The 27281-nt window shown below is 31.3% G+C and overlaps 1 protein-coding gene across 1 annotated transcript; it reads right to left on the minus strand.

Moving 5' to 3' along the window:
- Positions 1-474: 474 nt before the first annotated feature.
- On the minus strand, positions 475-27281 carry LOC111640213 (cytochrome P450 4C1-like). Its single transcript, XM_023386214.1, has 13 exons — positions 27208-27281; positions 26279-26405; positions 26013-26210; positions 24811-24984; positions 24685-24751; positions 24414-24593; positions 24191-24307; positions 5339-5349; positions 3549-3722; positions 1900-2073; positions 1774-1840; positions 1503-1682; positions 475-1437 (listed from the first exon to the last, which is right to left on the minus strand). Exons 1-13 carry the CDS (start codon positions 27213-27215, stop codon positions 1280-1282), a joined length of 1635 nt encoding a protein of 544 aa, XP_023241982.1. The 5' UTR covers positions 27216-27281; the 3' UTR covers positions 475-1279.

Consider the following 27281-nt stretch of genomic DNA (forward strand, 5'->3'; position numbering starts at 1 on the left):
TAGGATTTCGATGCTACAGCCGTTGAATTTTAAATAATTAGTTATATTATTATCGTATTATGTTTTAAGTGTCAAACTACATTGTCTGAATATAGCTCGTTCCGCTAATATATTACCGTTCGGACTAATTCAAATCTATTTAACTTATCGCTAGTTAAAACGCGATATAAAACTACTGTTTTAACTGGTGTCAGATTATGAGTTTTCATTCCGTCTCTTCTGCAGCGTTTTTCACACAAATTCCCTCTTACAAGTAATGTGAACAGCTCCATGGGCGGTCTTCATATTTCAAACAAAAAGTTAAAAGTATTCAAATTTACTCATATTCCGTTTTGTGTATTACAATAAACTATTAAACAAATATTTCAAAAATTATTTTTATTAAGTATTAAATAGTTCGAAATCTAGTATTTATAATATATTATTTTACTAAATATATATTGAGTGGTAAAGGTAAAATGAAGACATTTTTTTGATTTTTTTCTACAATTTTAACAAAATGCTCCACAACGCTTGATGTGGTTGTAACAATGGGGTAAACAATAGCCATTTTACAGGGGACACAATGGTAAACCTGCTGTTACAAACAACAAACCAAAAACAGTACATGAAATAGAGATTATTCGTGTGTTTTTGGCTTATCATTATGGGCTTCTTCCAACTGACATGACTGTCATGAAATATTACTGCTATAAATAATTGGATGATTTGAACGCCAAGATCAGACAACTTTGATTAAAAATTGATACAGTCAGATATCACCACGATATCGTGCCAGCACACATAAAATGATGAGCTCAGAGAAGTAGACCAGTAATTCTGCCTCATTAACCTTACAGTTCATATATGACGCCGAATGATAACCATGTATTTCGCGTCTTGAGCAACGATATTTCCAATACACACTTTAATGGCAATACATTACAATACGAAAATTTGTTTTAAAAAAAGTACAATATTTTAAACTAATGCAATTTAAAGCTTGAAGCAGTTGTTGCTAGATAAATTGTTATCGATGGTAATTATTATCTAATAAACTGAACTGCGATCATTTTTGAGTTAACTCAAAAATGATCGCAGTGATGTATTGCCATTAAAGTGTATATTCAAAAACTCGTTGCTCAAAACGCAAAATACATGGCAATCATTTGGCGCGATGTAAGGCTATAATGTGAATAAAGGCAGAATCACTGGTCTACCTGAAGTCATTATTGTTATATGTGCTGGCGCGATATCGTAGCGGCATCTGAATGTGTTTATTTTAAATATTTTACATTATTTATCTTTTTTCTACACACATTCTTATGCCTAATGTTGAGGTGAACATAACTGAGTATGAAGTAACGATCTTATCTTGAGGATCCAAAGAGTAAAATTTAAAATTACGAAGAACATTTGCCAAAACCGTTTTCATTTTGATCATGGCGAGTTTACTTCCTGTAAATTAATTATTTTAATAAAATATATATATATTTTTGTGTATTTATTCACTAATCACTTACCGAGACAATTTCGTGGACCAGCAGAAAATGGCAGAAATGCATAAGGATGAAGATTTTTGTAGTTTTTAGGTAGGAAACGGTCTGGATCGAACACTTCGGGATTTTCGTAAACAGAAGGATTATGATGGATGCCATAGATACTTATGACAAGAGTCGAATTTGCGGGTAACAGGTAATTACCTATTTGAATGACAACGATTTAGTGCTTCGAGTAAATAACTAATTTAAAATATTATTATTTAAAAATAAATTTCAATATATCAAAAATTACCTATTTTCATTTCCGAAGGATTTTTTCTTGCAATAAAAGGTAAAGGAGGATAGATTCTCATCGACTCCTGAAAATTGTAATGTATAAAACTAGTCCTTGAATGTATTAAAAAATTAAGAAGGTTACCTTAATTACGCATTCTAAGTACGTCATTTTTGTCAGGTCATCGATAGTAATATCTCTATTCATATCATTTTTGAAAATTTCTTGCAATTCTGAATACAGTTTTTCTTGTATTTCGTGGAATCTTCCCAGCAAATAAAAAGTCCATGACGTAGCATGGGCGGTTGTATCGTAACCCTGATATTAAAATACGTTAAAAAAGAATTGTAAAATTGCTTTCTATATAATTTACATTTGTAGTAAAATGAATACTGTATAATAAACTTGTAAAAGTAGGATATGGCATGCGTAAATGCTGCTCATCTTTCATATTCATGTCATACCAGTTTACAATGCACAATCACATTACTTGCAGCATGCAGTTCACATAGTTCTTCGTACTTTAACTTTGTCTTTATCTTCCTGTGGCTAAGAGCAAGGGCAAGCTTATGCCAGAATCCTCGGTCATTGGACACATGTGTATATAGTGCTCATTCCCATCATGGCAATTACAGATGGTACAGATGTCCGTTGCAGATTTGCCAAACCTAGGTTACTAATCTCTCATGCCCAGTGAAAAATTGGGTGGTTTCAAAGTTTGTACTATTTACAACATAATATCAGTGATCTGATTTCGAGAGTTTACTGCTTTTTCCAATAAGAAAACAGTCCAGAAACTTTCAAATGGCGCCAGTTGTATCTGGCATAAGTTACAGTGATAAAATGAAAAAGAAAAAAAGGCCTCATTTCACTTCTTCTGAAATAAATGTATTTATAAGTGAAGTCGAAAATAAATAATATTAGTAAATGGGACGATGGTTCTAACTATTACTTCTCGCGGAAAACGTAATTATTGGAGATTAGGTCTAATTTTAAAGAAGTGAAGTGTTAGTAATGTACTGTGCAGCATATAGCAACATAGATTAAAATTCGACATAAACGGAGAGAGATTACAAAACGTTTCAAAAAAAGAAAGTTATTAAAATTTGTAAATAATTTATTATAACAATTTTGTCTATAATTTTAACACAGTTAACAGAATAGAATGTTATACATGTACTGTACGGCTTTGCAAACGAAGTTTCAGCTCCTCAATGAAACTAAAAATAGTTTCTGTTCTAAAAACTGTTCTTTACTTTCGCATTCGACATGAGCAGATTAATTCTATGAACAAAATGTCTTCGATCGATGGACAAAATAAACATTAAATTGTCCACGAACTGTGTAATTAGTCGAACGAAAAAACTAAATACACATAGAATACATAGAATTAGCATACGAGTATAAAGCTGAGTAGAATAAAAAATAATTTATAACATATTTGTTAATGGTATTTTAAACATACCTATGCTATTCTAAGGATAAATAAAATAATTATTATTAAGAAAGGAAATTAGTTACGAGGTTAAGTACTATAGGATTNAAGAGTCGAATTTGCAGGTAACAGGTAATTACCTATTTGAATGACAACGATTTAATGCTTCGAGTAAATAACTAATATAAAATATTATTATTTAAAAACAAATTTCAATATATCAAAAATTACCTATTTTCATTTCCGAAGGATTTTTTCTTGCAATAAAAGGAACAGGAGGATAGAGTCTCATCGACTCCTGAAAATTGTAATGTATAAAACTAGTCCTTGAATGTATTAAAAAAATTAAGAAGGTTACCTTAATTACGCATTCTAAGTACGTCATTTCTGTCAGGTCATCGATAGTAATATCTCTATTCATATCATTTTTGAAAATTTCTTGCAATTCTGTATACAGTTTTTCTTGTATTTCATGGAATCTTCCCAGCAAATAAAGAGTCCATGACGTAGCATGGGCGGTTGTGTCGTAACCCTGATATTAAAATACGTTAAAAAAGAATTGTAAAATTGCTTTCTATATAATTTATATTTGTAGTAAAATGAATACTGTATAAAAAACTTGTAAAAGTAGGATATGGCATGCGTAAATGCTGCTCATCTTTCATATTCATGTCATACCAGTTTACAATGCACAATCACATTACTTGCAGCATGCAGTTCACATAGTTCTTCGTACTTTAACTTTGTCTTTATCTTCCTGTGGCTAAGAGCAAGGGCAAGCTCATGCCAGCATCCTCGGTCATTGGACACATGTGTATATAGTGCTCAATCCCATCACGGCAATTACAGATGGTACAGATGTCTGTTGCAGATTTGCCAAACCTAGGTTACTAATCTCCCATGCCCAGTGAAAAATTGGGTGGTTTCAAAGTTTGTACTATTTACAACATAATATCAGTGATCTGATTTCGAGAGTTTACTGCTTTTTTCAATAAGAAAACAGTGCAGAAACTTACAAATGGCGCCAGTTGTATACGGCATAAGTTACAGTGATAAAATGAAAAAGAAAAATAAGGCCTTATTTCACTTCTTTTGAAATACAGGTATTTATAAATGAAGTCGAAAATAAATAATATTAGTAAAGGGGAGGATGGTTTTAACTATTACTTCTCGCGGAAAACGTAATTATTGGAGATTAAGCCTAATTTTAAAGAAGTGAAGTCTCAGTAATGTACTGTACAGCACATAGCAAGATAGATGAAGATTCGACATAAATGGAGAAAGATTACAAAACGTTTCGAAAAAAGAAAGTTATTAAAATTTGTAAATAATTTATTATAACAATTTTGTCTATAATTTTAACACAGTTAACAGAATAGAATGTTATACATGTGCTGTACGGCTTTGCAAACGAAGTTTCAGTTCCTCAATGAAACTAAAAATTCTTTTCTTTCGCATTCGACATGATCAGATTAATTCTATAAACAAAATGTCTTCGATCGATGGACAAATTAAACGTTAAATTGTCCACGAACTGCGTAATTAGTCGAACGAAAAAACTAAATACACATCTTGAATTGTCTTGACTTACGACAATTCATTACATGTCGTAATGTAACTCTATATACAGTATTTACATTTTCGGTTATTCTCTTATTATTGATTGAATTACTTTGGTCATCATCTCATATATTACTTGCTTTGAATACTTTCAAATGTTTTTATAAAAGAAAATTGATTAATTAATACTCGGAGAGATAAATTAATAACAATTAATAACCCACAGAACTAAGTTACGAATGTGCAAACTACTATTTTACATAATTATTAGAGAAACCGCATTCGATATGAATTCGAAAAGTAAGGCACGTCTATCCTTTTTCACCCGAATTTTTCGCTTCAATTAGTCATAATAACATAATAATAATGTAAATCACTAATAGATACACATTTTTAGTTTCTCAAAATTATACTTTTCCTGCGTGTATATAAATAGAGCAAATATACAGTAATTAATAAACTTTTTGTTTTATATCCAAAATTTCTTTCTGTGACACTTTACATAAGAAAAATATAAAAGGACAAAATTGAGATTTANATAATTAAGCAAATATAAAATAAATAAAATAATTAAGCATATTATATTACCTTTGCAGATTCTGGATGTAAGAAAAAAATTAATTTAAATGAGAATATGTTGAGGCAGGCAACTTTCTCGTTTAGATATAGCATAGAGAGTCCAGTCAAGAAATTTAAAGTAACTGGAAAAATAGGAAAAATATTTATGTATTTATAAACAGTGAAATTATCCAATAAAATATTATTGACATACGTATCCCGCTGTGTAAATTGTGATATCGCTTGTAACGTTGAGAAAATACAATGTTCCACAAAATTGGTAAAAAGGACATAGTCGCAACATTCATTTTTAACTTCTGGCCATTGTCTTTATTTTCTGAAAAATTAATGTCTGTTATAAAAGTAAAAGTTAATAACGAGCAATCATTATTGTGACATGGTCAGAATGACAAGCAGAAATTTTTTATCATGTTTTTAATTTATATAAGCCTAATTTAAAATATGTACTCCAATTGAAATTAGTGGTTGCTTTGCTTTGTACTGTACATCACACCTATAACAACAGAGTAATACCAGTCATCTATCTGTGAAAATCGGATCAAGTAAACGAGTTTAAAAATCTTCTAAACAACGAAAAATTATAGAGACGAATATTTTTTATTCAAACAAAGAAACTTCCATTTCTACGCGCTATCGAACATTTTTCTGGGGCGGATGTTCATCTTCCCGTCCCCGGAGTTACTTCCTTTCCCTCCGGAACCCAAATCTGAATCAACAGGATCTTATCCAAAAAAATCTATGATTGGTGTAAAAAAATAACGTGATAAAAGATCTCCCGAAGATATAAAAGGGGGGACTTCCACAGAAGGGGGTCGAATTCGCCGTCCAGGAGCTGATCCGACATCGCTGTCACCAGAATCGACCGTTGAATACTCTACCGATCCGGTCTACAGGCTACAGCGGAGACCTCTACGGAAGAAGACGACCTCGAGCCGATTCTACCTCAACCTCGTCGCTAATCAATAAGCGAGGTATGGAAACCCAAAAATTAATGTGAACTCTCTCTCGGCGCGGTCCTTCCAATTCCAAGTGAACGGTCAATAATCTCTTGTGTTAGGTTTAGTTTGTGTTAATAAATGTTTGTTTTGTTGTTAATCGGAGTCTTTAATTCGAATAACGCACAAACCTCACCGACGGCCCCTCTCTCCTCCTCCACTCGACCTTACGGAAAGAGCTGATCCCGAATTCACGGGATATAAAATCATTCCACACGTCATCCCCAGACCAGTGGGCAGTTCTCACCGAACTGTTGCCTATCAAAAAGAGGTACGACTTAGTCCTACCTCAGGCTACCCACATATCTAATATCTTCCAGAGGAAAATATTTGAATTAAAATAGTATGATTTCCGCTTTTTAACGAAGGTTCCTATATAGTTATTCAGGGCCGAACGTACAAAGCATTTCCAAGGTTTGTCTCGTTCTTCGTATGTCTCACCCTCTTCTCGAAATTAAAAAATTACTGACTGACAGTCAATCGACAGTAGGAATTTATAGGACTACAGTTATTTCGAATCGCAGCTCAATAACTATGTATCGTATGTCATAAAAGTATTTTGTTTTCATTTCCTTATATTCGATTTATTCATACACGTACTAAATATATTGTATGGCAATCGTACAAATAAGTTTCGTTATCCATGTTAGGATATGCAAAATGTATATTTTCGAATAATTAGTAGATATTTTTTAAGTTGTTAAAAATATTTTTATTGCTAAATTTTGTTTGCTTGTATTGTAGACACTTCAGTAAATTAGAAGCACTTTGTTTCTGATTGAATGGCCTGGACATGGTGACCTGTCATTGATTTTATTAAATTTTAGTAACTTAAGGTCTAGAGATGGAGAGATATAAAGGTATAATATAACGAAGACTTTACAAGTTATTAAAGTTTACAATTTTTTTACAAAATTTATCTTTACTGTTAAAATTGAGTCTTTTACAATTTTATAATAATTAATAATGAAAACATATTTTTAAAATCTCATAACTAATGAATTTACACACATTTTATCAGTAGTAGGGGAGACCGGGGCAAGATCGGCATGTTAAGCTTTACTTAAATTTTGTGTAATAAATACTGCTGTAAACTAAAAAAAAAGCTTTGCATATTGTCTATTGGAATTTTACCTTACTATAGAACTGGTTAAAATCAGTTTGGAAATAAAAATAATTAAAATAATTACAACTTTACAAGAAGAGAGAAATTGACGAAGTTGCCCCGGGTATAGGGGCAAGATCGGCAACTTCTCTCTTTTTGTAAAGTTGTAATTATTTTAATTATTTTTATTAAAGTTGCCCCTGGTATAGGGGCAACAGTAATGGGGCAAGATAGGCACGTATATAAAATTATGTTATTAACAATGTATAAGTTGGAATTCACTATTAAAACAAAGAAATACAAATCCAACACCCATTTAATATTATTACAACGAAATGCAAGTTCAAAGACATATATACATGAATAACAAATGCAAACATGTTTTCATTTATCATCTGTTTGATTTTTATCCTTTGCTTCTAATGTGGCTTTATGTTGCCGATCTTACCCCGCTAGTCATGATTTCGAAACATTAAGTACAACCCTGAGAACAGAATGCCAAGCCACGATCTGGCCACGTGAATAAGTTGAAGTTACATCCTTCTAACAGGAAAAGTAACTTTCGTTATCATGGAATTATAACAAAACCTGCCAATTCAATATAAATGGAAAAAAAATATTATATGGAATTCAACAAAAATGAAAATTTGCTTGATAATTCAACTACGCTTGTTGGAGAACAATAAAAACACTACACTCAACAAGCCACGAATAAAACTCAACTGCCTAACCTATAACCAAAGTCTCCTTTTAATTTGTTTTAAAAAAAAAGCGCTTGACAAACTTGCCCCGCATGCCGAAGTTGCCCCGATCTCCCCTATAATTAAAGATATAAAAATAATTTTTTAAAATAAAATCTATTAACAGTCGGTAAAATTTGATAATTTGCCGCTGGAATTTTTATAACGCTAAATATTATTGCATAATTATAAAATTCACTAGTTGTATTATTAATGTAGTAAGAATAGAAACAAATTTCTGGTGATAAACTTTTTGTCGATTTTTACACAATTCTTCAGTTATTTAAAGCATAAGTAACACGTTTATTACGTACAAATATACATAATCTGGCACTGCTGACAAAATAAACTGATGTGCTCTTTAAAACCACGATTACGAGAAACAATCTTAAAACGTATGAATATAAGAAAGTGGGCCAATTGACAAAATGCAGGCATATTGCGCTAAGACTGTGCCAATTAATCAGAAGCCCACGAGTATAAAGATTTCAAGTATAACATGAAATACTCACGACCGACAGAAAGCTGTTGTACAGGTAACGTTAAAGATTTTGTGGGTAACATTAGAAAAGAAAACAAAATGTACGATAACTTCTTTGACGGTAGTAAATGCTATTATGACTACGACTCAAAAAACAAAACAAGATTTACAAAGAATAAATACACCTTTAAATATTTAAAAGAGGAATTACGCTAAAGACAATGACCATGATCTTTCCCCAACGTTGAATTAATAAAAAGATTGAGTGGTGTAATATTAAGTAAAATTAACTTTATTAATCAAACTAGCCATAACAAATATAAACGAGAAATACCGGCACTCGAAAGCTGTAATTCGAATTATCTGAATCCAACGTTTCTTCGTGTATTTATCTATTAATATGCTTTTGTATTATCCGAAATAAATGTGCTTAACACAACCGACAAAAATTCGTTTTAAGTCATTGTAAAGATCCGAAGTTAATAGATTAAAAGAAATAGCAAAACGTCTCTTCACGTGGTAAACGACGACCAATGTAATGTTAATATTTAAACATTGGGCTTACAATTTTATAAATTCTCGATATTTTGAAATAAAACCTTCAAAGAGACCAAAAAAGAGGTGGTCGGTTGTCAAAAAGACTTTTAAGTGTATGCAGACGTTTTCTAGATTTTCCGTTATCTTGGTGTCGCGAAAATCCCTCGTTGTAAATTAAGTTGAAATTGCAGAATTTGGAATTGCCAAAACGGTCCAAAATATTTATTTAAAGTTCAGCACTTCCGTACTGTTCATCGCGAACATTAAATATAGGCCTAAATATTTTAAATTTCATCCAAATCAGTTAGTTGGTCTTGGAGATATTAATGATCAAATGTGGCTGAGTTCTACTATAGATCTCTGCAGCGCTGTCGAATTACTTATTTTAAAAATTAAAAAAAAAACAAAAACTATTCAATTATTGGCTTACCACCAAAACAACTGAAACACAAGATGCAATAAAAATGTTTTTAATGAATAATTACAGCAAATGCATAATGAACAACTTGATCAATAATATGGAAAATAATAAACACAAACATGGTATAATTAAGTGCTCGAAAAAATTCGTTGTTTGAATAGGAAGATAAACACTCATGATAATCATAATAATATATGGGACCAGAAAAACGTTATTTACAAACTCGGTTTAGAAAACACATATCCGCGATTAAATATAGTCTAATAATAATAGTTCGGCTGTTGCAGTTCATTGTAACAGTAAAGGTTGTCAAATTATTACGGTTAAAATTGTAAATAAAGAATTCAGTATACATAAAAGGAAGGTGGTATGAACTGTTAGAAATACTAAAAATCAAAGATAGAATGATAAATAATAATACAGATCAAAAATTACATAAAACATAGTATCCATATCATCGTGTTACGATGTTACTGTAAATAAGTATGTCATCTTAATGTTTTAAAAGTGCACTTAGTTTTTACTTCATCATTTTATTTTGTTGTTTTAATGATAAAACAGATTTCAATGTCACGGTTTTAATTGTTATTGTTTTAACAGTGCACATTTTATGTAGGCTATATTGTTTGCCTCTAACTGCTATTATTACTTTATGTATCGATTCTACTGTAAGCTCACAATTTTTACACCTTGTTATATATATCGTTCTTGTAAATCATTAACATTCTAACTAATGCTATACCAAACACCTGTAAATTAATAATTATCATCCGTATGTTATCAATCGTCACCATTTCTGTGCTTCTCATAACCATGTAAGTTAAAAATTTTTACAAATTTTGTAACAGTGCAAAAATTTTATGTTAACTTGTGTGCATTATTTTCCGAACAGTTACATCACAAAGACTTGAAAAGAGTAACGAAGTCCGAAATTCATACTTAGAGTAATAAAAATGTGATTTTCTAAAGATTGCCCTGTTTGTAATTGATGGTGTAGTAAGACTAGCAAAAAAAATGTCGTCATACAGCTCGTAAAATTGAATGTAAATCTAGACAAGAAGCGTATTACAGAAGTAGATTGATGCTATTATATTTCGGTAGTTGAGTCGACGAGATGGGGAGATAAAAGTAGTTGTGTTTGTTTCCAGCAGGGTAGAGCTTAATGACGATTTTACTAGTTATTAGTATTTAAAACTTTTATAAAACTTTTCCTTACTCTTAAAATTTAACTAATAATCATTTTATAACAGCTAAAGGTATATACTTTTAAAAATAAAATATGATAACAGATGGCGCCTTCAAACGCTTCTAGGAATGACAAGCAACTAGTTGCTAGATTCAACCATATTCATAGACAAGGGCTATGCCATCTTGAATGCAATGACATATGTTATCGATAGAACTATCCGTGCCGTTATTTCCACCGATTGCAAATCCTTCCACTTTGCCTTAAACAACTGCAATGACAAATCTCCTACTTTCATCCGCAGCATCCATAACAAACTACTTAACAGTACAGACACGACGAGCACATACACTTTATCTGGACTTCCTCCACGTTAGTATCGGCATCAACGACAAAGCAGACGACCTCTCTAATAGCAATTTTCCAAACACAGTTAACACCAATCTTATAACTCCCGAAGTTCTCCTATCAGTAACTTCGATCACCAACACAACAAGTAAGATATCTGAAGCCACTTCCAAATTATAAAAACTATCCTTGGTTTAACGACAGCCCATATACCGGCATATCCACATTTTCGTTCCTTATATTAACGTTTTATTCAGCCGCACCAGAACAAACTCTTTACTTGCAAATAACTTTCTTTATACCCGAAAAATAAAAAGTAATGATAAATGCAGTTACTTCCCAACCAAGCCTTTAGCTTTATAAATAAACCAAAGAGAATACGTTTTATTCTTAGGATAACGAAGTTAGTAACAGTTAAAAAATAATAATACAAAAATACTCTTTATTTAGATTTGTCTTGGATGTGTTGCAATCATTTAAAATAATTCTCAATGGAGCATTAGAAATTATAATTTTAAGCGGAAAAAGTTTGCAGGTAAATTCGTTATCCTCGTTTTAATATTCGTAAATGTTGCATAAAAAACCATGAGAAAGTTACTTAACCGAAGACCGTTATAAAGTTTTTTTTGTAAATTAAACATTTTAAAAGATTTTCTGACCTCCAGTTGCAGAGGAAGACGAATAATTTTTCTGTTGTTTTCTGCTGTTACTCCATTTCTTTCCTAATAAATATATCACTAGAATAGATATAATAAGAAAACTTAAAAGAATTTGGAAAGCCGACAGAAACATGGTTAATACTCTTCTTGCTCTAAGGTTTGTAAAGTGGTAGGTAATAATTGTCTACGTATTTATTGATATACCTGTAAAACAATTAGCATGGAAAAATGCCAATTAAAATCAGAGTTTCTATGACACGTGCCAATCTTTGACGTCTAAACTCGTCATTCAGCAAACCGAAAGTGCAGTAATGATTTTTACTCGCGTATCTATAATTTAATCTAGGATTTGAAGTATTTACAAAATATTTCGATTAAAAAGTAATCAGAATCTTAGGGTATTTTTCTAAAAGTTATATAATTAGGTTTTAAATACAATTAGATTTATTGTAATTTGACATGGAAACGATTGTTACTATATAACCGCGACACACAGAGCATGGTGATTTAGGAGCATAATGTTCGATCACCTGTCAGACCCGGTAAATATTTTCGGTGCTCTGATGGAAAACAAGTACGAGGCACGAATTGTGGGAAAACTGATGCAAGCTACACTAGACACTGTGTTTCGGCAACACATTTCATGACCGCACGTGGCACCGCGAACTCTCACTAGTGCGAATGTTTGTTGAAATACTTAGACAAATAACATTGCCCTTCTATTGCTAAGTTCACAGGAATAAAAAAATACATAATGTGTTTTTCAGCTTTATTCATATAAAAAAATGATATACATGCTAAATCAAAAGTAACATATGGAATAAATGTTTTGAGTACTGCATCCAATTACGACCCTTTAGTGAAACGCCATTTTCACTTTTAACTGTTATTAAATCCGAATATCGTTCAACGTTGAAATATGTTGTAGATGCTTAAAGTTCAGCAGTGTCAAATATTGCAGCTACGTTTAAATTGTTCTGCTGCAAATAAAAAAAGCGCATCCGTCCCATTAAACCGCAATTTATTTTTATTAATATTTGAATGCTTAAACCAAATCTTAAATCCGATTTTTTTCGTATGTGTGTATATTGTTCTGCTTGCAAATAAACAAAATTGTTATAGGCAATATTTCTTTGTCTTTACTTTATATATAACACCCGATGACTGGGTCGCGAAAAAATACTGATAATATAACGTAATCACGAATAAAAAATGTTTAGGTTTCAGATAATAATACATTGGAATAACTTGAGTAATTAATTTAAGGAAGTTAAGGAATTTTAAAAAATATTGTCAAAAATTGTGTGTTGTTTTGTGTTAATTTACTTTTGGTTCGTACTCGATTGTTTTCTTGTTTTTGTTTTTGGTTTACATTTAGATACTTGAAAAAATCATAATAGACACAGTGTTTCTTATTTATAAATAAAAAAAAAATTTTAAATAATTGAGCGAATCTTTTAATTGATTAAATCGAGTAAAATAAAGCTTAAAATAAAATGTATAAAGTAAATAATTTATTATATTTCGATTTCGCTATAGACTTCTTACCATTGATTGTCAAGAATTTAACTTATGTCGAATATGATGTCAAAATTATTATCCGTCATAAATAAAACTCGGAACAATACAAGGAAAGTTAAAAATATAATAATGATGTAATTTTTAAGATAGAGCTGAAGTCACGGTTTTATTCACAAATTAAACGAGGTTGAGTCAAACCTTATCAGCGCTAATACTCTAGAATTCATTTTAATCAACTTTTAGAAAAGTCAATTTTTTCGACACAATTGCCCAGTTGTTCAAATCACAAATAGAAACACATTAATGTTAATTACTTTCAGTTTTTTCATATTTCCTTGATCCTTATGATAACTTTTTAATCGTGAAAAAAATCTCTAATAAATTCAAAACCTTGATTTCACCTTTACTTTTAAAATAACAAAAGTTATTTTCGTAACTTTCCTCATTTTACTCATAAACAATACAACAATTTCTGTAAATATTTCATTTCTATCATATACGAAGCGATTTTAAATAAAATAAATTTAGAAAATGATCGAAATAATCAATTACTTATGTTGATCATATTTAATTTACAAGATTATTTCAAATGTATTACAGTTGCTCAACTTTCGTACAATTACTTTAATTTTATTTATTAAATTTTTTGAATATGTCAAATAACTTTTATAATAATCACAGTAAGACTGTGCCAAAATTTTTGGGCTAGACTCATGCACGAATGACAGTTTCTGTAACAATCTAAAACTATTCTGATCTAATAAACTATATATTTTATACAAAAATTCAATTGAAAGAAAGAATATGATGTAACAACGCATGAAAAAACGTTGTGTTGTTTTATAATAATGTGCATCCGCACACCTTCCACAACACTGTCGATACTCCTTAAGAACTCCTCTTTGAAATGTTCAAGTAACGTCTTTATAGTCCTGTTGAGAATTCGAGCTCTCGTGTGAATTTTAGAATTTCGGTAACTTTTAATTTGATCATTATTTTCCTTTATTTTACCCTTTCGTATAAGTTAAAGTTAGACCTATTGACCTATAAGTGTACTGCGTCACTTTGAAAGGTGACCTTCTAATCGTCTGTGAAATTTCTCCCCTCACAACAGAGGATTATACATTCCCACCTCTGTTAGAATGTACAAATCAGTAGCCAATTAACAAGAACTTTTATTTGTTACATGATAGACAGTACAAATAGGTGGCCCGCAGGTGTTCTGATTTTAGCCATCAGCGGCAATTAATTTAATAAGTTCACAGCTGTTGTCAAATTTATGATGGGAAAGTGTCACAATAACGTAACTCTTGACGCAAGTCAAGAGTTACATGCGATTGCATCAGATTTTCCTCGATGATTTTTCCCCGACAAAGAAATTGTGAAACAGTCGAAGAGTCCTGTGAAAGTGGCAGGAGTCGTTTATAGATTGATGTGTACATGTACAGAACGAAAGTGCTATATTAGCGAAACAAGAAGAAAACTTGAAGTGAGACTAAGGAACTCGAGGCGACAATTCGACTAAGTAGAACTGAATCCCCGTGGCAACAGCATTGTAGTGTTACAAATTGTATTATTGACCGGAATAATATCAAAATATTGTATAACATAGAACACCGTGTAACGAGACATATTGTTGAACATTGCTGTATCAAAAATTATGTAATGCTATTAATATTAATTAATGCTATTAATTTAAATACCGGTGCATGTGTAGATGCATGCTGGGATAATTTGAGAGAATATAAAAGTATTGGCAATGTAAATCGTGATATCCACTGAACTTGTTTATTCTTAAGAAATTTTACAATTGTTTTAGAATTATTGTTTTTAACATCCTAATTATGTTTATAGAAAAAATAAAATTAGTTATAAATCGTACAGTAAATTACGGAAACTCGTGTGTGAATGTAATTATATAAAAATGTACACATGAACTTTTTATTTACACGACAACGTTAAAAATAACCTTAATATGATCATAAAATTCTTAACTCTGATATGGGTGGCTATATAAAATCGTACTGCCATATTTTATCTCCAGCATAGAGGTTTGAAGGAGTACATGTCGAGAGTTGATATTTGGCACAGAGTATTAAGAGACCAAGTCATTTGCGCGTAAAAAAATCCAGACTCGTAGTCAGGTGACCGAGAACCGCGTCAAAATAAAACCCAAAATGGCGACCCTCTTCTACAAACAAGCAAAACAGCCACCTCACCCTACCGAATTCATATGGGGGAGAATATCATCCACAGTCATTTTAAGAAATGTACTGTGACCTTAGAAGAAATTACGTGTTCGATCCTATGTTAAATAAAATTTGTAATCTAATTTTGTAAATTTGGGAGTTTTTCAAATATGACGTTAAAACAGTTTTATGTCGATACAAGCGGGTTTCATTAACATTATTTAGTATAGTAAAATCGTGAGACCGACAAAACTTTTACGTGTAGGGCAGAGGGTTCCATCGCGTGACCTTTGCAATTTGACCTTACTTTGCTCCTAAACGCTAAGAAGGAGAGACATCTTTTTATTTCATTTAGTTAACATTTCGATTCGACAGCCGTGCCGATCTTACATTTATATTACATCTCGAGGTTATTGTAAATATCGCGTAGCCGATGCAAATTAAGTAAATTATTTTCCTGGAACATTTCTCAGTTAATTTTTACCTGCAGAACACGTGGTCGACGTCAACGTGGAAAACACGGACAAAATAGGACGTGCCACGTACAAATTTTAGCCACGCCACTACAGACGTTATATTAGATTTGTCGTTACGTCCGATGACATTACAATCGGGTTCAACTGTATATTGTTTGTGCAAAATAAAAATAATAATTTCGGACGATACAATAGCCATGATTATGTTTTTCAAGAACGGAAAATTTTCCTTTCGCATCCACAAAAATTCAAACCTGGCCGTCACGCAACGAAAAGAAATTTCGACATTAAATAGGGTATACCTGGATAGGTTAATTTCATCGAAAATGCTTCGTGGACGAACTCGTGGTCGTGGCCAGCGAAGTTTGAACGATCGTGCTTAAAAGCAGCGATACCAAAGAAGATTAGAAAATGAACACAAGACCGTCTTGAGCGATTCCACTTAGTAGTGAGTCTCAGAGACATATTCTTGTCTCAAATAGAGCTTTGCCGTTTTACTTGTATTCAGATCTCGTGTCTTCAAGCATTTATATAGAATGTGACGTCAATACACTTTAACAAAGGTGTCTTTTTCAAACAGGAGCAACGTATTGTTGAATAGTAATGCTATTGGTGACTTAACAAGAGCTCATTACTTTCAGCGAGCAAGCAAAAAAATTGCGACTTTTATTCACAGAACTAAAAACATATCGCACGACTCCTTCGAACGTTGAGGTAAAGCTAACACATTCTTGAGACCATAAGAATTGTATTCTGAAGCATTATGTAATTAAGATATTATTAAATAATAGTGCAGCATATTGTGTCTTTCTTGAGAATTATTTGAAATCCATAATAAAGCGAGCGAAAGGTTGCGAGCGATTTAGTTTTTGCAAAGGAAAACCACGCATAAACGCGAAGCGAGAAATAACGCTGGCGAGAGCAAATTTCTGGTTCTCGGACATATCTGACAGGTTTTGATATTTATCGCGTCTAGCCTCTTCTCGCCGCATATTCTCGCTCTCTCGAAAAATTCGTTTGCTTACATCTGCAAAGTCGCGCCCTAAGATTAAGATTATTACGTTACAGTCGACCTTACTCGTTTTCGCAGAATGCAAGAATTGGGTCCTCTTGTTTCCAGACTAATTAGAGAATTTTTAGATGGGTCTAAAAATATGTTTGATTTCTTACAAAAACGAAAAAATCTGCTTCTGCTTCTTGCACGTCACTTTCTCTTAACAATTTCATTGTTACTTAACACTTCCATTGTTGATGGAAGTGTTAAGCTTTAATCATGTCCCTCTCCCCCATGGGGTGGAATTTCGAAAAATCTCTTTTTAGTGTGCGTTTTCGTGATGTACCCTATCTGTGTACCAAATTTTAACTTTCAACTCAAACCGTTTGGGCTCTGCGCTTATTATTATTATTATCATCAACCCGTCTCGATTATATATTATATTGGTTTCCAGACCTTAAACAAAACAAATACACCAAATTTACAAGACTGTGTAAAGCCAACTAAATTTTTACAATTTTTATTTTTCTATGTCGTCTCATCTCAGCTGTCATGTAGCTTCAGTCACACGTTGTAATTAATTCTAATGTTTTCTTGTATTTTCAGAATTTCTATGTGTTCCTATAGTCTTCTTTTTAATTAATTGTTTTCTGTGAGAATACGCTTGACACTATCATTTAATATGCATCTGATATGTGTTTTTTTTTATATTTATAAAGAGGTATATTAGAGTTGAAGTGTAGCTTATAACTTTATTGGTAGCACATTCTATAACATATTTTTAAATAATAATTTACTATTTCTTCTAATGTGAGTGCCGAATTTAGTACAATGAAAAAAACCTTTGTTGATTTTTGTTTTCGACACAAAGTTAGTCAAAAACAATTAAAACAATTTCCCACAGACTTGTTTCCTTGTTAGAGGTGACACACTCACTTNCCGTGGCAACAGCATTGTAGTGTTACAAATTGTATTATTGACCGGAATAATATCAAAATATTGTATAACATAGAACACCGTGTAACGAGACATATTGTTGAACATTGCTGTATCAAAAATTATGTAATGCTATTAATATTAATTAATGCTATTAATTTAAATACCGGTGCATGTGTAGATGCATGCTGGGATAATTTGAGAGAATATAAAAGTATTGGCAATGTAAATCGTGATATCCACTGAACTTGTTTATTCTTAAGAAATTTTACAATTGTTTTAGAATTATTGTTTTTAACATCCTAATTATGTTTATAGAAAAAATAAAATTAGTTATAAATCGTACAGTAAATTACGGAAACTCGTGTGTGAATGTAATTATATAAAAATGTACACATGAACTTTTTATTTACACGACAACGTTAAAAATAACCTTAATATGATCATAAAATTCTTAACTCTGATATGGGTGGCTATATAAAATCGTACTGCCATATTTTATCTCCAGCATAGAGGTTTGAAGGAGTACATGTCGAGAGTTGATATTTGGCACAGAGTATTAAGAGACCAAGTCATTTGCGCGTAAAAAAATCCAGACTCGTAGTCAGGTGACCGAGAACCGCGTCAAAATAAAACCCAAAATGGCGACCCTCTTCTACAAACAAGCAAAACAGCCACCTCACCCTACCGAATTCATATGGGGGAGAATATCATCCACAGTCATTTTAAGAAATGTACTGTGACCTTAGAAGAAATTACGTGTTCGATCCTATGTTAAATAAAATTTGTAATCTAATTTTGTAAATTTGGGAGTTTTTCAAATATGACGTTAAAACAGTTTTATGTCGATACAAGCGGGTTTCATTAACATTATTTAGTATAGTAAAATCGTGAGACCGACAAAACTTTTACGTGTAGGGCAGAGGGTTCCATCGCGTGACCTTTGCAATTTGACCTTACTTTGCTCCTAAACGCTAAGAAGGAGAGACATCTTTTTATTTCATTTAGTTAACATTTCGATTCGACAGCCGTGCCGATCTTACATTTATATTACATCTCGAGGTTATTGTAAATATCGCGTAGCCGATGCAAATTAAGTAAATTATTTTCCTGGAACATTTCTCAGTTAATTTTTACCTGCAGAACACGTGGTCGACGTCAACGTGGAAAACACGGACAAGGTAGGACGTGCCACGTACAGATTTTAGCCACGCCACTACAGACGTTATATTAGGTTTGTCGTTACGTCCGATGACATTACAATCGGGTTCAACTGTATATTGTTTGTGCAAAATAAAAATAATAATTTCGGACGATACAATAGCCATGATTATGTTTTTCAAGAACGGAAAATTTTCCTTTCGCATCCACAAAAACTCAAACCTGGCCGTCACGCAACGAAAAGAAATTTCGACATTAAATAGGGTATACCTGGGTAGGTTAATTTCATCGAAAATGCTTCGTGGACGACCTCGTGGTCATGGCCGGCAAAGTTTGAACGATCGCGCTTAAAAGCAGCGATACCAAAGAAGATTAGAGAATGAAAACGAGACCCTCTTGAGCGATTCCACTTAGTAGTGAGTCTCCGAGACATAGTCTTGTCCCAAATAGAGCTTTGCCGTTTTACTTGTTTTCAGATCTCGTGTCTTCAAGCATTTATATAGAATGTGACGTTAACAATCTTTAACAAAGGTGTCTTTTTTAAACAGGAGCAACGTATTGTTGAATAGTAATGCTATTGGTGACTTAACAAGAGCTCATTACTTTCAGCGAGCAAGCAAAAAATGGCGATTTTTATTCACAGAACTAAAAACATATCGCACGACTCCTTCGAACGTTGAGGTAAAGCTAACGCATTTTTGAGACCATAAGAGTTGTATTCTGAAGCATTATGTAATTAAGATATTATTAAATAATAGTGCAGCATATTGTGTCTTTCTTGAGAATTATTTGAAATCCGTAATAAAGCGAGCGAAAGGTTGCGAGCAATTTAGTTTTTGCAAAGGAAAACCACGCATAAACGCGAAGCGAGAAATAACGCTGGCGAGAGCAAATTTCTGGTTCTCGGACATATCTGACAGGTTTTGATATTTATCGCGTCTAGCCTCTTCTCGCCGCATATTCTCGCTCTCTCGAAAAATTCGTTTGCTTACATCTGCAAAGTCGCGCCCTAAGATTAAGATTATTACGTTACAGTCGACCTTACTCGTTTTCGCAGAATGCAAGAATTGGGTCCTCTTGTTTCCAGACTAATTAGAGAATTTTTAGATGGGTCTAAAAATATGTTTGATTTCTTACAAAAACGAAAAAATCTGCATCTGCGTCTTGCACGTCACTTTCTCTTAACAATTTCATTGTTACTTAACACTTCCATTGTTGATGGAAGTGTTAAGCTTTAATCATGTCCCTCTCCCCCATGGGGTGGAATTTCGAAAAATCTCTTTTTAGTGTGCGTTTTCGTGATGTACCCTATCTGTGTACCAAATTTTAACTTTCAACTCAAACCGTTTGGGCTCTGCGCTTATTATTATTATTATCATCAACTCGTCTCGATTATATATTATATTGGTTTCCAGACCTTAAACAAAACAAATACACTAAATTTACAAGACTGTGTGAAGCCAACTAAATTGTTACAATTTTTATTTTTCAATGTCGTCTCATCTCAGCTGTCATGTAGCTTCAGTCGCACGTTATTATTAATTCTAATGTTTTCTTGTATTTTCAGAATTTCTATGTGTTTCTGTAGTCTTCTTTTTAATTAATTGTTTTCTGTGAGAATACGCTTGACACTATCATTTAATATGCATCTGATATGTGTTTTTTTTTATATTTATAAAGAGGTATATTAGAGTTGAAGTGTAGCTTATAACTTTATTGGTAGCACATTCTATAACATATTTTTAAATAATAATTTACTATTTCTTCTAATGTGAGTGCCGAATTTAGTACAATGAAAAAAACCTTTGTTGATTTTTGTTTTCGACACAAAGTTAGTCAAAAACAATTAAAACAGTTTCCCACAGACTTGTTTCCTTGTTAGAGGTGACACACTCACTTTGTCACTTGGAACCTAAAAGTGGAATTTTAACTATTGGTCCCGATGTACTAAAAACTTTAGCGTAGTCATGGGCAAAAACACAGGCGAAGCTCTCTATAAATAAAAGGAGGGGAGGACAAGCGAGGCAGTAGTCATCAACTCGAATTCTAAGGTGTGTGAATTATGAATCGTCGTAGAAAAGGTCGTCGCCAGTTCATCGATCGAGTCATCCAGTATCTTCCTAACTTTTAATCGTCGAATACCTGTGGATTATACAGATTTATCATTTTTGTATATCATCTAATTGATCCTTACAGATTACCTAGCGGGGATCTGTAGTAAAAACTTCCTCTCGTTCGATTTATTTGGCTTGCTTGCATCATATCAAGATCCTCGACTTCTCTATAAGGTATTTATCCATGCGCATATCTCATGTAAACTGTCTCTCTTTCTCTCTCTGTTTCTCTAGCGACAGCTAGATTTGATTGGCTAATATATATATATATATATTTAAGATGTCTATTATAGTTGGCTATATTTTGTACTCTTACCCGTTGTAATGAAATTGTTATTGTTTATTAAACCTGAATCTGAGTTAGTCACTTCGTACGCTGTCTCTCACGTTATCTCAATCTTGAATCCGATCGCCCGTGCAAATTCTAAAGTTGTTTTTTCTGTGCCTATTCTAAGGACACAGTGCTGTTATCCTTACAGGGTGCCAAAGATGTACCGACCCTCCGGTCACACTTACTACAGTAAGTTATAAATAATTCAGACTATTATCTACTGCTTTTTCACAGTGAAAGTGAACATTTTTATTTATTAAATTAATTTCCTTAACCAAGTAGTCAATATCTGGTATGCTTTCATCGCAGACAATAAAATAGTCATCCACATACTATATCTTTGATAACTTATTATACCTCGAGCTTTATTGATTTCTTTATTAATTATGATCATTCACAACTTTGCTAAACTAGGATTTATGCAGGATCCCATTGGTATACCTTCCGATTGTAGGAAATATTTACCTTGAAATTAAAAAACTTGCTATTTAACATTAATTTTACCAATTGTTTAACCCAATCTAGACTATTCACGTAGGACAGTGAATTTAAAATTAACTCTAAATTTATTGACACCATTTGTAACAAGGCAGTTAGTTGGCTTCGTACAGTCTTATGCATTTTATGGTAGTTGACTTTTGTAAAGGATCTGGTCTGTTTTTCGGTCAGCCTTGATGTCATAATTTCTCTGAATTGTTAGAATCCTATTTATTACGTTATTTTACTCTATCTAAATTAAAGTGGTGGGCTAAAAGCGTTCTTTATCATTATTATTGAGATCTAATTAACTTTTATTTAAGTTTATTTTAATTTCATAATATGTTAAAATCTGCAAACAAAGTAGCACCACATTCTAAAAACACTTCTTTTACAAACTCTCCTTCTAAAAGAGGTTTCCCGTGGCGAGCAATGCAATGGGCAACTTGAAAATTAGCACCTATAATGTTACTTTTTGGAATCATAAAAGGTTTTTAAAACACTGGATTTTTTTTTTTCTTTGTAAAAATTAAATTTTTTCCTTATCTGTTGAAAAGCCGAGATTAGAATAGAACTTTTCAGAATGTCTTTTTATATTATATGTACTGCACGTGAAGTGACTTTTTCGTAACAAATTACACACAAAGTCGTTTTATTTTTTTCAATCACACCATATTTGTCAAACCATTCTATTTGATATGGTCTGCAACTTGTATCGTTTGCTTTTACTTTTTAACTGCGGATATAGTACAAGGCCACAACTAAAAATATTTATTTTTAGAATAAAATAATTTGAGAAGAAATTTCCTATTAAATTGACCTATCCAACTTTGAAATTTCTCAACGTTGCATGTTGCCCAGGGTTGAAATTTTGTTAATAGATAACGAAAATTTCCTATTTTTGAAAAAAAATAATACTGGCGATTGTATCGTTCGTAATTATTATTTTTTTATTTTGCACAAAATATATTAATAAATGTACAAAAAAGATAATTATATTTCGGAAGTTAGTTTTAATATAAAATACCATTTAGCAACGTTCGCGATTCCAACTTTCCAATGAGCAATTCATGAGCAAATCTCGCACTGCTGCCTGTTTCTAGATAGTGTCGCTATTTTGAAATTTATTTTGACAATATTCTCGGTCTCCCGAGAACTTACGAGTCTGGTTTTTGTTATGCGCACTTAATTTGAGCACCTAATACCTAATCGAAGAGATATAGGCAAATCCCAGATAAGAAGGTAAAAATACCGTAATAGATTTAAACGCTCAACTTAAGCAAGGATAAAGATGATAACTACATCTTTTACATTTCTTTGCAGAAAATATTTTTATTACAATCAAAACATTTCACAACGTATATCTGTATAAACAGTATGAAAAAAAAACAAGTTTCCTCCTTTGATTTTTACTTCAATGTTTTTATTTTTGTTTTCACTGTGGCTTACAATTTTCAAGTACAGAACATCACATCAATTTATACATTTAAAGTTTTTTACTTGTAATTTTGTACAAAAATTGTATTTCATTTACGGAATTCAATTTTTATTCCTATAATATATAATATCGTGTTAAGTTTTGGACCTTTTTCTTTGGAAATTGTATTGATTTTATATGAAAGGGAAGTAGGTTTTATCGAACTCTCTGCCATATAATCATAGTATTTGTATTAATGAAAGGTAAATATTAATTAAGTAGTCAAATATTTTATATATTTGTATTAAATTTGAATTCGTATAATGTTCATTCTATAGCATATAAGAAAAATACTAAAATAAAATACAAATATATTGTATTCAACACATCATTACCTAAATCATTTATGTTCGGCCTATTTTATGCAATACAGATAAAGACCAACCATAGATTGTTAAAAACAGTTAAATTTACGTAAACTTAAATATCAGAAATTATCAATGTGATAAGTAAATAAAATGTAACAAACAGCGAAAAATAATATTATTGTAAACCAGATTTAATAATAATAATCATAATACATTTTATTTTCATCACTTTTACCTATAAAAATGTAAATTACAATTTATGAGTAAAGTTTAATAATACGTAGAATTATTTCGATACAGTTTTTAAGTGCACTTTTCTAGATTATATTATACAGATCAATGTTTATATATATTTGTAATAAAAATTACCCCAATGATCAGGTTATCTCATATTTTACAACATACGTCTTTGTTCTACACACATTTTTATACCTGATACTGGAGTCAAAAGAACTTCCACGGAAGTAACGATCTTATCCTGAGGATCCAAAGAGTAAACTTTAAAATTACGAAGAACATTTGCTAAAACCATTTTCATGTTAATCATGGCAAGTTTATATCTTGTAAATTTAAAAAATTATAATATAATATTTTGTTTTGTTTTTGTATTTACTCACTAATCACTTACCGAGACAATTTCGTGGCCCGGCAGAAAATGCCAGAAATGCATAAGGATGAAGATTTTTATAGTTTTCAGGTAAGAAACGGTCTGGATCGAACACTTCGGGATTTTCGTAAACGGAAGGATTATGATGAATGCCACAGATATTTACGATAAGAGTCGAATTTGCAGGCAACACGTAATTACCTATTTCAATGACAACGATTAAGTTCTTCAAGTCAATAAAAAATAAAAAATATTTTTATCGAAAAACAAATTTCAAGATATCAAAAATTACTTATTTTCATTTCCGATGGGTTTTTTCTTGCTATTAAAAAACCAGGAGAATAGATTCTCATCGACTCCTAAAAATTGTAACATATAAAACTAATCCTTGAATGTATTAAAGAAAGTAAAAAGTTACCTTAATTACGCATTCTAAGTACGTCATTTTCGTCAGGTCATCGATAGTGATATCTCTTTTCATATCATTTTTGAAAATTTCTTGAAATTCTAGATACACTTTCTCTTGTATTTCGTGGAATCTTCCCAGGAAATAAAGAGTCCATGACATAACGTTAGAGGTTGTATCGTAACCCTGATATTAAAATACGTTGAAAAAAAATGTAAAACTTCTTTTTGTATAACTGACATTTGCAGTAAAATAAATACTGTATAATAAACTTGTAAAATTAGGATATGGAATGCACAAATTCTTTTATATTCCTGTCATACCAGTTTACAATGCACGATCACATTCCTTGCAGCAAGCAGTTAACGTAGTTCTTCGTACTTTAACTTTATCTTTATTTACTCCCGATTCCGGCAGAGCATAATCCAGTCAATGGACGAAGTACACGTTAAATTGTTTACAAACTGTGTAATTAGTCGAACGAAAAAGTTAAATACACATCTTGAATTATCTTGACTTACGGCAACATATTACAAGTCATAATATATGACGTATATTTACGACTTTTTCTGTTATTATATTTCGGTCATCACCTCAGACATTACTTGCTTTGAATACTTTCAATAATGTTTATAAAAGGAATTTTATTAATTACACTAGTAAAGATAATTAGATAACAGAGAATAGCTTACAAAACTGAGTCACAAATTTACAAACTACTATATTATATAATCATTAGAGAAACCGAATTCGATGTTAAGTCGAAAAAGTAAGGCTCGAATTTCGTGCTTTAATTACACACAATAATTATACTAATAATGTTTAAAAATCACCAGTAGATACACATTTTAAATTTTTCAAAATTATATTTTTCCTGCGTCTATATGAATAGAGAAAATATACAGTAATTAATACCGAAATTACAAATATTATTTACTGTAATAATTAATTATGAATGAAATGTAATGATTTCACAAACATCTTAAATTAAATACAATTTCTAATTACAAGAAAGTAATTATGATTATTTTTGAAACAGGTTTTACGTTAATTAATTTTTTTGTCGCCAAGTTAACTGTTTGTGGAATTACTTATATTTCAATACGTTGTTTAGAAAAAAATTACTTCAAAATAATGAATATAATATCATTGAAATACATGCGTGCACGATTATATAATTATTTCCGATTACACCTTTAATAAATTATGCCTACCGCAAAAATAAAGCTTTCCATATCTCTAATAACGTCTTTTTCCGATATTAAACCTTGTTTAACATGAAGATCTAACAGGGAATCGATAAGACGTTGTTTTGCTATCCTCTTTGGTTCCTCTTCATGTCGTGCATCTTTGTTTAAGAAATGTTGCTGCTGCATTTTTTTCATAAAATTTTCTTTTTTTCTCTTGAACACCTACGCATTAAATTAAATCACTAATTACTTAAGTCAAAACAAAAATTTCATTCACAAGTTGAGTTTACCATTTCGTCGAAACGATGAATTATTTCTACGTCCCTCTTGTAATTTTTTCCTATTTTAGTCGTAAAGAAAATTGGAAAAAACCAGTACATTGGATTTGCTATCCATTCAGGTAAAATTTTCAGAATTCTAAATCATAATATAAATTTATTAATATATCAAAAGAAAATTAATGCAAATTTACAGCTTGGGTAAATAATAAAATACTGTCAACTATTAAATCTACATAAATTTTAACATTATATATCTCATGTGTGAAACAGTATAGAATTTTTTTAAGTTCAAATAATTTAAAATTTTAAAATTTAATTTAAATTCATAAATTTGTGTAATTATTTCATATCGTAATTAATTTGTTTTTGAGAAATATTAGAAATAAGTTGCTGGACTGTATATTTTTATATTGTGATTGGATGTCTAAACGTTAAGTTTTCGCTATCATAAAGACTTCTTCTATAGTAGTGAGGCAACAGAAGAAAAACACAAAGATGGATAAATACTAGTTATTTTATTATAACCACGGTATGCTTTGTGGAAAGTTGATCTGTCAAACATTTGTCGTTGATGTTACAGATTTTCTCTCACGTGTACGAAATACGTGAAGTTTAAAACGATACATTTGATAATTAAATTAATTTGAAAATCTTTCATACATATTTAATGAACACGCTTAGAACCCGATACTTCTCTCTATGTATCTTTATTACCATCAGCACGTATAGCTAAAACACTTCATTTATAATGTGCAAACTTTTAATATTCGGTTAATTGATAAATAATCAAAATTATGAAGGTTTTCCTTCTACTGAAGTTGAACATTTTAAAAATTTCATCACATATAAACTAACTTTATATTATTTAATATAAATATTACATTTGTAAATATTATTCGAAAAATGAAAAAATATATCTGGAATTGAATTTTCCATACCTGTGCATTGCGGACACATATTCTTGATCGTCTGTAGTCTGAGAATGTAGAGAAACTCCTACTGCTATGTCTAC

The sequence above is a fragment of the Centruroides sculpturatus genome, unplaced genomic scaffold (genome assembly GCF_000671375.1).
Source record: "Centruroides sculpturatus isolate CEXI.00-Female unplaced genomic scaffold, Cexi_2.0 scaffold1146, whole genome shotgun sequence".
In the NCBI taxonomy this organism is placed as follows: domain Eukaryota; kingdom Metazoa; phylum Arthropoda; class Arachnida; order Scorpiones; family Buthidae; genus Centruroides; species Centruroides sculpturatus.